Genomic DNA, 12,176 nt, shown 5'->3' on the forward strand with positions numbered 1-12,176 from the left:
TGGCACGAGCGCTTATGACTTTTTTGTGACTTTTATGCCAAGAGCCATTGTGTGACACACAGGATCAAAGAGAAGAGGTTATAGTACTTTAGTTCCAGGGGTTACTCGTATTCTTAGTACAGTATAATGACAGTAATTGCACAGACATTTTGCCACCCTCAATCACTGAATCATACTATCTATGTAGGACAAAGGCTTGCATAGAAATACCTAAATACCTAAGGTTAATCATGTTAGGTTAGGTTTATGTATTTATGTACTACTTACTGTACTGTTGTAGCTCCACCCCTCAGGTATCCTCAGGCTATGGGTGTAACGTGTGTAGCAAACCTCTTCCCAGTACAGTAAGCACATCTGTACAGTTGCCAGTCAGTATGTAATGCAGGCCCCCTTGTATGCTGATTCTAAACTAAAGATTATGTGTCCATTTTTATTTATGCTCAGACATTACTCAGAATTTATACCTACCTTTTTTAGGCGAAGCAGTTTGAAAGCACACTGACTAAGCAGAAGGCTGAGCTGCAAGAAGCAACAGAGTCGCTGGAGGCCTGTCACAGGAGCCTTCTGACAGCAGAACAGACCATTGCTGGCCTCCAGCTGGAACTGTCTTCAGTTAAGGATAGCCGGCAAGAAGCAGAGGATAAGGTAAATTCTTTTGCCTTTGTACTTAAGAAAGAAACGATAAGCGAGTGTCCATGCACCTGTTTTCCCCGGGTATGTGTCGCTAAGTGCAGATTTAAAAATGAGGTGATATTTTACGTGTGTTTTTGATCTGGACTGGCTGCATTTGAATTGGGCTGTCTGTTTCCAAGCCCCAGAACAGCTCATGGGTAAGTGAAAGATGAGTCTGATCAGAGAATTTCCCCTATAATTTGCCCAGCCCTAACCGTGGAGTTGTCCTCAGGCGTGCATTCCTGCCAGGTGCCGATTTACGTGATTCTAATGGCTGCCTTGATTGGACCGATTTAACCTCCCTTTCTACTCCTGAACACCTGAGTGGTTGCAAGAGGCATGACTATACTCGCTAAACACTATTGCCCTCAGAAAAGAAGATGTTGTGTCTTTTATATCAGTTTAATTGTGGTCCATGGAGGTTTTCACACAGCCAGGGAGGAAGTCACTGAAGGCCTCCTAAAGAGGCCTAAGACTTGAGTGTGATGAGACTTGGTGTAGGCTACAGCATACATTACCCTGACTGGAAGGTAAAAGGAAAAAGCACACTTGTTCTTCCATAGACAAGGCCTTTACTCCTTCACAACTCCTACTATGTGTGTAGACACTCCTTTTATGAATGCAAAGACTATTTCATGGAAATGTTCAGATTTGCTTTGAGGAGTTCATACTGTGGAAGCATAAGGTTATTTGAAGACTTCCGCATGGAGATCACATGAAACAGCGATCAGCAGTTGTTAGACTGTAAGGATCATCTACTCCAGATAAAATGGCTCCAGGAAAGTTAGGAGCCCATGCTGTGAAGGCTGGCTTGGTCCCAGAGAGGTTCGATATTCTGTAGGGGGAAAGCTATACTTTCTGTATATGTTGTCCAATTATAGGTTGCACTGGTGGTAGTGGTTTTATAAACATACCTCATTTACTCTGCTGAGTAGTATTCATTATTTATCTTTGAGCAGACATTATTAAGGCATTAGTCAGATCGTTTTATACGCCATGAAATGGTACAAGTACTGCTTCAATTAAGATATCCATTAGTATTATTAATAAGAAATCTCCTGTGCTCCAGTGGACACCAGTAGCAGTTCCATTCCCATTAGGGTAGCAAAGAAATTGCTAAGAATTTGATGGACTTGTATCATGATTTTTCTTCTTGACAAAAGTAGATATTTAATTCAAAACCTCTTACTGATAAATATACATATTTAAATCATTTTGGACCCATAGCGTGCTTTAATTAGTTGGAATCTATAAATGTTTAACATGATGTTTAACAATATATGTTAATATTACCCAGATTTTTGAAAGTATTTATTAATCAAGTTAAGTAGCTCACACATGAAAAACACATGATATGCATTCATTCTCCAATGGTGCAGACTGGTTACCCACGATATACGGAAGACCATGTTGCCTGTTTTTCCCATTTCAGCCGACTTTTCTTACTTTTGTAACTGAGAAATGAATAATAAAGGTGGTGTCACTGTATCATTCTTTTCCCCATCCATTTCCTCTATGTCTCTGCACACAGTTTCGCTAACAGAAGCTACACACAGTTTAGATACTGATGCAGCATTCTGTATTTTTGGGCAACCACACAGTGAGTTGAGTCTGAGTGGGTGGGGTGTTGTGTACACATGTTCTTGTCCTCATGGCGGTCACAGTGGGGCGCGGCTTGGCCTTTTGGTTTGATTTCTTTGTCTGAGGCAACAGTACATGTTTACCAATCTCATCGCAACTCTGCAGAAGAAATCTACAGAACGCAAGCAGTAAGGAAGCATTCGTTCTCTCAGAGCTGGGTTCTAGAAGCTTCTCTCTTTCTTACTATATTTTGGGATTATTATAATGCACTGCCGAGGCCTCAGGATGACGCCTCTTATTTCTGAGAGAATTGCATTTAGATTCCCGCAGCTAATCTCTGATTGCCTAGTACCGGGAGCTGACACATCATACAAGAGCTCGTCTTTATTTAAACATCACCACGGTTGTCTATAGATATCATCCTCCATTCATCTCATTCGGCATTGTAATCCCTCCAGATGTGGAACATTCCATCTGACTTAAATAAAATGACACAAATCACTGTGGAAGGAGCAGTGTTTCTGGAGGGAGAGCGAGGTCTGAGTTTACAAGGCAGTTTGTGCCGTGTGTTGGGAGATCAAATTCTACTGTGTGGCAGAGGACTTAACATCTGGAGTCATGGCAATGAAGAGTCGAATGTTAAGCTGCAGTGCCAAAAGCACTAAGTGGTAACATTGAGATCAGAGACAGTGCTCCATATTTCACTTTCGAAAGCCTTGCCTCTATGCCGTTGGGCACAACTCCAGCGGAACTGATACGATTATTGCAGTACACTACTGAATTAATTGTTCTCGCTCATCTGTGTATCTTTTGAAGGGTTACACCTTCTAGGTAAACCAATAGTCTTAATTTGTACAGTACGCATCATAAGTACCTCATTAATATTGCTGTTACCTCTGATGTTCACATGTTGAGAAGTACCAGTATGTAAAACAAAGTTATATTGTTGACACATTCCTTGCTTTGAAGTAACACGTCTGCGCTGCATTTCGGTGTACATTTCCTTATCACATCGAAAAGCAGAGCATCCATAATGTTTAGTTTGAGTATAGTGTAAAGTGTGAGAAAGGTGTCAATACGATTGAAGACCACGACTTAGGAATAAATTAGTCCTTTGAAGAAAAGCACAAGTAATGTTTGAAATAATACAAATCTGAATACATCTCAGAAGCCTATTGATCTTCCGCTCCTCCATAACAGAACGTCAGATGAAATTTTAGAATATTGAGAGGGGAAAACACAACGATCTGGTAATCAATATATTCCACCTAGAGTGTGCGATTGTGGAAAAGAGAATTATAATGTGCTTGGGAAAAAAAAAAGGAGAAGAAGGCATCGTCTCCAGATCTCCCCAGGGAGCCATGCAAACACGCTCGAAAAGAAAATTTGAAATGTTGATCTGTTTGAAATAGGCTAAGAAAGCATCTAGTATAAACACAATGGCAATGTTCCCCTGTGTTTCTCGGAAAAGCAGAGTGGGTTTTCTAAAGTGGTGTGTAGTGCTCTCTGCGTGGTATTATAATTGAAACATTGTAGTGAGCCACAAGACTAGGGTGTTTTTGTTTCTTTTTTTTTCCCTTTTTTCCCCCCTCTGTGTGCACGCATGCATGTGTGATCTCTCCCTCATAATCGCCACTCTTTAATCTTTTCCCTCTCTGCTGTTTCATTTTGCCTCTCTGTGTACTTGTGCATACGGAAAGCTGTTATTGCCTTTGGTTATTAACCAGGAATGGATTTGGAAAAAGTAATTTTGCGCCGGCTTGATGCGGCAGAATAAGCTGTCAAACATTATAGCAGGTGACAGTGTGATGTCCTTCCGAGAAGGCATCGCACGCAGTGTGCTATAGCTGGAAGGTTAGAGGTAATCAGGGAGGATTACCAACAGCAGCCTTTATTAAATATCTTTGTCCTCTCACTGCGGATGTGACTAGATGATATAAGCTTTGTTGGGACTGGATTGGGGGGAGGGGGGGGGGGGGAATCGGCAAATTATTAATAAGCCAGATGGCTGTTCTGAAAATCCTTGCGAAAGTTTGTCTCATTTTATTTGCCGGAGAAATGCATTTCAAGCACCGCAGTGGCTTCATGGCTTCAGGTGGGTGCATTTTTATGCAGTGCAGTCATCGTGTACCCCACCACGTTGAGCATTAACATGGCTTCATCTGCAGTGGTTAATTTCATTAGGAAATGTAACATCTGCTTGCAGTAAGTGCATTATTTAAAAAGATCCGTGGCACATAGCTCCTCTCCCTTTCAGCTGTCAAGGACTAAAAGCGAGTTGCACATTTCATCACACTGTTATTCATAATGTGGGACTGGATGAAGCCAATAAAGGAATTGAAATCTGGGTACCTTGCCCACAGCACTCCTCAGCTTTGTTTCAGAAAAGTTCTTGAGTGCACCAGCATTTAATGATGCGTGACATGGAAACTGAAAACACTTTGAAATGTTGCCATTTATTGGATTCATATTTTTTTGTGTTTTAACATTGGTATTAGCCATTTTTAACCATGAACATGAGCTGAGGTTATACAGTGTTGCGTGAAATCATGACGCAAACATTTATCAATATTATTGATATTAGCCAGAACTGTAAAAAAAAAAATTACTTTTTAGTTTTTACTGTTACTATTTAGTTTTTGTTGTTGTTTTCTACTGGGCAGTTTTCTGGTAGCTTTTTGTCACCCTCAGCAGGTCTTTGATTCTGTGTCCATATTGAGGTTATGGTGCGACAGCTACCTATAGAAAAGAAGAAGGACGAAAAAAAAAAACAATCTAAATGTTAAGCAGGTTCGTTCTGCATTACTCTCCTTGGAGAAATTAAACCTCCACTGCTTTTGTGAAGTTATAATTGTTCACTGAGACACACATGGAAACAAAAGAAAGATGTGTAATTTCTTCTAATCATAACATCTGTACGACTCCGCTATTTACATTTTCCTATCAAGGCAAAAGAGAAATGTTAATTTTAGATGAGTCTTTTTATGACTTGTAATTACTGTCATTAAGAATGCTCCAGAGACTCTGGGGAAGCTTTGACTGAAATGCAGTTTGACATGTTCTATAATTAATGCTGAATTAATGTGTTACTTTATGTGCGGCTGGAAGAAAGGTCCTTAACAGCTTTGAAAGGCAGCTAGTGTGATCACAGTCTCACCACGCAGAGGTTTGCAGTTTAATGCTGATCAGCCATCATCAGCACACTCCCAGACTCAGTGCCTGCTTTTGTTGTTGTGATTAGGATTGTGCTGTGCGCGTGATGGACGCAGGGAGCCAAACCTTTGGAAATTGTTGCTCCACGCGCTCCGCAAACACTTTGTGGCAGTTCGTTATGCGCGACAGAGCCGGAATGGATAGACTGTCAAAAGGCAGGAAGAAGAGGCCCTTTGTGGCTCATCATATGTTCTGATCGTAGTTTCGGCTCCTCAAAAATCACTTTCCCCATGTACAGAGGCGCGAGGCAAAAAAAAAAAAAAAAAAAAACGTCTGAGCTAACTTAAGCAGGCACTTCAGGCATGTAGAATATGCAAGAGAATATCAGCCTAGAGAGAAAGGAGAAATGGTCGGTTGTATTGAAAACAGAGTTGGGGGCAGTCCAAGAGAAATTTGGATGCAAAGTGGAGGAGGTGAGACGCCTCCCAATTGTTGAACGACATTTGCCAGTACAGAACTTGCATACAGTACCATAAACCATCCCCCCACCCTAATGTTTTTCAGCAGATGTTACAGTCCAGCCCTGGATTTCATCTCAACGTGTTACTTTTAAATATTCTTAAGGATGTTGTTGAATGTATGAATCAACAATGCCGCGGGCTACTTTAATCTGTCCTGTACTTAATTGATTTTCTCAAAACAGGCAGCGAGGCTGAAAACTGAACAGAGTGTTTTGAGAGAAAAGCTGGAGGCAGCAGCTACAGAGGTAAGTATTGTAAATTAAAGCCACATTTTGTAATTTATTGAAACAGCAAGTCTTTTCTCCTTTTAGAGTGGGTAGAAAAAAAACAAGCATTGCGCTTTTGGTGTGAGATGATGTCATCTCACGTATGATGTCATCTTATATAGATTGACTGTGCTCTATTTTGTCCCTGAAACGCATTTGTGTTTGATACACCCAGATTCCGTTAAATGATGGTGGTTGCATGACAGGGCTTCCTCATATGTCACACAGGGCTCAAAGTCCCTGATCAAGTATGGTGCTCTTTAAAGGCTTGGGGACAGTACGTCGTGTGGTTAAGGGAACTAAACCAGAAACCGGAAGGTCTCAGGTTCAAATTCTGGGTGGGCCTCTTCCATTGCATTTTTGAGCAAGACACTTGCCCAAAATTGCTTCAGGAAATATTCAGTGTTTCCGCTACCATCAATGTAGAAAATGTTATCTGTGTAAGTTGTTAGTAAGGGTGTCTGCAAGCAAATAATTAACACAACGAAAATCTGTGAAAATACTGTGATGCTACACTATGCTACCTGCATCCGAAGATGCACACTACTTGGTAGGGATTATTTTATCTGATGACGTTGTGGTTAGCAGTGTCTGTCTTTAGCTGTAACATGTGTTGCCTTTAAAAAATGTATGTATTTGAAAAGCTTTTAGATTATTTGGATAATCAGGTCTGAACCTCAATTCTAAACACAGTGGGGATGCAGCTGCACACTGCGTTTGAGAGTGAATAAAATAAGCGCAATTTATTTTATATTCAGTAGTTTAACTGCCATTAATAATTTGGCTTGGTCTTGTGTGTAACAATGGGAAGTTGTAAATAGTTTAGAGTTTTATGAAATTAATATTGCAGTACTGTTCAATGAAAACATACATTACAACTGTACAGGTCTTGCATAAACACTGTATAAAGATCAGTCTGAGACTGAAGGCACGCATAGAATGTTCACTGCGGTGATAAATCATTAAAATTGCTGTGTCTTTAAGTTGTCAAACGGAAGGCACATTTTTCAGTACCGTTTTTGTGGTGACAATTCAAATCTGCCCACAGCTGTTCAGATAACCAGACACCAGCATGCCTTCTGATAAGTGAAATTACTGAATCTACATTAATGTCAGTCTGCTCTGTCCCCTCCCTCACATCACTGTGGCCCGTAATTACAACCCCATTAAAGTCTGTATATATTTACATGTTATTGCGCAATATTGTGCGTTCAGAAGTTTAGTGATGCAAGGAACATGTTTCTGCTGCTTTCCTAGACGATTATCATAGTAGGTAGCTGCTGTGTTAGACTGGGAGCATACACTCGCATCATAACATCAAAGCATTCTTAAGCGGGGAAAAATGTGATTAAATAAATTGCAAACAGCAATGAGACTGATCATCGAAAGCCATTCCCTAACCATGCCTTTGGAAGGCGTAATTCTGATCAGTGGTGTCTAGACGTGGTCCGTGCGATCTCAAGGCTGAACGGAGAAAACTCTTTGTTCCGAATGATCCGCAGAAATATTAGCGTGGCCTATTGAAATAATGAATCACCTCCATAGCATTAAGAGACCCTGCGCTCAGTGTTAATGTGCTGAACAGATGGTCCTCTGAAGAGCTGGCACATGGGCCGAGGGTACATGTGTGATTGGATTTTAATTAGACAGAGAACGTGAGATGTGGACGTTGATATTATTTCTGGTGGTTAATGTAACCCAGAGCGATTGTACTTGGTGCTTGGGTCTAATTCATCTGTGTGTTTCTGATGCACTCCCCCCCCCCCCGCCCCCCTTAATGTCTCAAGTGCTATCATGCCATTCACAGATACTACAGTTTTTATTTATTTTTTATATAAGTTCTCCACACCATTTCAAGGGTAATTGTATAAGCACGTCACTCACCAAGGAGTTCAGATTCAGCACATGCATCATGCTAATGGTTTTATTTCTTTTCATGCATCGCCACTAATAAACTCCCCTTCGTCAGTGCGCACATCAGCACACATTTGTTGGACATTAGGCCTCCACCTTTGTCTGCTTTTGTTTGAGGCAGAGTCCTGGGTTTGATTAAACCCAGTCTTGAACTTTCAAGGGCCATTTTGGGAAAATGCTAAATACATGCATGCCTTTCTCCCTTAGTTTTTGCCCCCCAAAAAGGTTTCAAGCTGACACTAGTATGCAAACTGACTGAGACCTGTTGTATTTTCATGTCCCAGAGAAAATGGGAATCAAGAGATTTTTAATTGAACACACCTGATTAGAATTATACCCTATGTGCTAGTAGGAGACTTGTGCATGGTTAGCATAATAAACTAGAAAATGTAAGACATGGGAAAGCTTGAGGCATTCCTTCCAGCATATTGAATCAATTAATACCATGTTCAAGGAAACCCTGATTATTTGAAGGAGAGGAGAAAAATGACTTGATTCTTTACAAGTTGTAAAGGCTGTTATTAGTATTGGAGATAGAGTGTGTTGTGAGGGGTTCATCTCGGCCTTTGATCTGTTTTCACCCCCAGCTGGAGACTCAGAGGCTGGCTGTTGAAGAGGCCCGTGCAGACAACGCCCGCCTCCGCCAGGAAAGCAAGTTAGCGGTCGCCAACGTGGGTCATTGGATCAAAGAGCAGAAGTAGGTGAAACTCTGGTTCTGCCCAAATACGATTCCTCAACGTCCACACACACACAGGCACACACACACACGTACAAGCCTGTGGGCCCTGCCAAACGGTTCCCCTCTTTACCAGTCATTGCATTGTGTTTCAGTTCACAGCACAGCAAGTCCTACAGCTAACCCCTTTACTGAGGGCCTGCCATCCCCGCCCCACCCCCCCCCCCCCCCACACACATACACCTACCCCCCGCCCTCCCTCCTGCACAATTATTGCTCCTTTTCTAAAATGGAAAACCAATTTATAATAAAGGCTTCTTTCTACCATGCATATTGACAAGACCTCACTGCAAATGAGTTTAATAAAATAGCCAATTTTTCAAGTGGGTTGCAAATGTACATTGTCTGTTTTATTAAGATGTCTGAGGCAATACTTACATAAGAACCCATTTGCTCGCAATGGGCGACACAGTTCTGCGGGAGTTTCTCGAGACCACCCACATCTTGTGGTCTAATTGAATGGATTGAATAATAAAGTATAAGATTAATTTTGGTTAATTAAAAAAAATGAATAAACCATAAAGGCATAAGTTCAAACCATTATGGAGTGTAGCTCCTTTACGGTGCATGACTAATTCAACAAGGGATCTTTATTGAAGTTGGACTTTTTCTCTGCAGTCTGCCGGAGAGCATTTCTAGCCTGATGGAGGCCCCGCTCATTTTGCTTTTCTTCCACTGATTCTAACTGCAGTGTCTATTATACTATTTAAGATCAATCAGGGCGCAATCAATTCTGATACACGACCAATGCTGTCTTTGTACATTGTTGTATCCGCTCACTTTTTAGTAATTCTTTCCTCAAGATTATTATCCTAAAGATACAGGCTTGATCCAAGAAGCCTCCCCTCTCATTGAATCCCATTTGGACTCTGTTGATCAAAACAAAATTGTAGAGCTAGCCTGCATTTATAAACCCCTGTGGTGCATGGTTTATATCTACTGTTCGAGAATAGGCGGTGGTCCCACAGTACTGAAAGTCTCTGCGCCTAAGTTGTTTTTCTTTTTCATAATGATTTAGAGCAAATGAATATGAGTTTTGCTAAGAAAAGTTTGAGTTTCCTTGCCATGTGCCCGAGGCAACTCTCAGAGACTTTGAAATGAGTTGCGGACATCATGAGCTGTACTGCGATACTCAGTATGTCTCGGCTGCTATGAGCCAAACACATTAAGCGCACAGAATGTGTTTTTGCACCTGTGTCTCATTTAAATACAAAGCAGATAGCTTATGTTTCACTGTAGTTAGTGTTTATGTTAGTAGCTTTGGGAGTGTTTAGTTAGAGTGTTACAAATCTCATGTCTACATTTCATACAATTTGAATGTCAGCAGCTGGACCTCAAGTGAAAACATTTTGTAGGTCAGTCTGATGTGTTTTTTTTTCTTTTTCATTAGGGCACAAATTGACTTTGAGCTGTTCTTTCCTGTATAAAAGTGTCACACGTAATTAATGTCCTTTTATTGGCACTTACCCATATAGGTTTTGTACTACACATTTATTTTCACAGGGTAGGGCTATCACACTATGTTTTGCATTATGGTTCAAACTTACATAATTTAACCACTGAGAAGATAGTAGCATTGTTATTGCCCATGGTAACATTATTTTTAAGCTTTATATTTTTGTATACAAAGTATTAAGTAATTAATACATTCAAACATCAATGCTTGTAAAATACTATATTCTAACAAAATAAGTGCAGGTTTTATGTTGTGAAAAATGTAAATGATCTGTTGGACTATTTTTCAATATTTAATATTCTTCTTAGGATTGCCAGTGAAAGTCTGGCTGAGAAAATTGCGGAGCAAAGTAAGCTGCTGATCCTTGTGAGTGCAGAGAAAGAGTGAGTACTTAACCACATACCTCTTTTACATTGCATGATGAAATGTGTTCAGTATCTGAACAGCAGATATACTTCAGGTGATAATCAATGAGTGAGCTCCAAGGACCTTTTTTTGTTCTGATTATTTTTCAGATTCGATTAAATAAACAAGTTCCAAATGCATTTGATTGCATATAATGCTCTTTTCTTCTCTGTTCTTTCGCTCACTTCTGGAGTGTCCTTTTGGCATTATGTAATTTAGCAGTGGCCATGCCAATCTTGTAAAGAGCTTGATTAACAAAGGGACAGAACCCTCTGCATCTCCAGCTGAATGATGCGGTTGCACAGCTATTTTGCGGCTGCCATCTTGGTTTCTAAAGCCATAATCGGATTCATTTAAGATTGTCTCTGCTTTCAAATGATGCCAAAGTTTCAAAAGTCGGTTGTTAACTATGTGGCTGTGCTCTGCCTCTCTGCCTTCCTCAGTTGTGGAAAGAATTTGACACAGAGCTGGACCCTTTTGCTAGCGGTCAGGTTTGTTCTCGCTCTTTTCTCCCTCAGCTGCTTGCAGTGTACAGATGAGATGTCTGTTTGTGATCTAGGCTCATTTTGTGAGGAAATGGTTCTTCAAATCTCCTTCAGAGCACTTTTAACACTAAAACAGCCCAACTGCCACTTTTAATGCAGCCTTCTCACTGTTATTTCCCAAACATACCTGCTGTTTGTTCATGCTGTGTTTTGGATCCAGACTTGCTGTAATAATGGATTATATATGTATATATTATATTTAATCACGTGATGCCAATATAATGCTTACTGTTATTATTTGATTTTTATCATAGCATTACTTCACACTTTCAAATGTCATTCAGTATACAGCAACAACTTACCATTTTTCATCTCATACACCAAACAGCCTTTCTTTTGATATTTGCGTTCTAATATGAAAACCAAAATAACAACAACCGCTGATGTAGCAAGTGTGAAATTGTGGCTGGGAAGTTGAATAATTTGAAGTGTGTATCTCATTTCCTTGCCTGTTGATCTCACTGCAATCTTGTCGTTTTATTAAGTCAACATGTTTCTTTGATAGTTTTTCGTTTTTTCATAGATGCTGACTGTATTTCTAGTTTACTGTCTTTGTTTCAGATGCTTTACTGTATTCCAGACACAACACTGATGTTGATATGATTTGATAATAAGGAAGGTAGCTAGCTTCATTTTTGCCTACCCAGAACGCAGAGGTCAATTTGTCACCTGTAGCTAGAAATAGCTCTTTCATGTTCACCCGTAATTCTAAAGAGAAATGGCTTTGTTGTGATTAATAATTATATTTAACCTTTTCAAACAGAATAATTCATCATCAAGGATATGAAATTGGCAGTTTGAAAAGCCATTGAGAAAGATCTGAATCCAAACTGAATCCAACAGTTCAAGGTGGCCCACAGCGTACATTCAGTCCCCTAAATGGCAGGTTCAGATAGTGTAGGATAGTAGGATATTTGTGTGTGTGTC

General features: G+C 40.3%; 1 protein-coding gene across 1 annotated transcript in view; it reads left to right on the top strand.

Moving 5' to 3' along the window:
• The window catches only part of LOC118796344 (coiled-coil domain-containing protein 18-like), a 103,858-nt gene that overhangs the window by 74,587 nt on the left and 17,095 nt on the right, over window positions 1-12,176 (top strand). Inside the window, exons 26-29 of the mRNA XM_036555181.1 lie at window positions 478-645; window positions 6,110-6,172; window positions 8,695-8,804; window positions 10,608-10,682. Coding sequence (XP_036411074.1) covers window positions 478-645; window positions 6,110-6,172; window positions 8,695-8,804; window positions 10,608-10,682 — 416 coding nt within the window. The remainder of the gene's footprint in view (window positions 1-477; window positions 646-6,109; window positions 6,173-8,694; window positions 8,805-10,607; window positions 10,683-12,176) is intronic.

Source organism: Megalops cyprinoides, chromosome 2 (genome assembly GCF_013368585.1).
Source record: "Megalops cyprinoides isolate fMegCyp1 chromosome 2, fMegCyp1.pri, whole genome shotgun sequence".
Taxonomy (NCBI): domain Eukaryota; kingdom Metazoa; phylum Chordata; class Actinopteri; order Elopiformes; family Megalopidae; genus Megalops; species Megalops cyprinoides.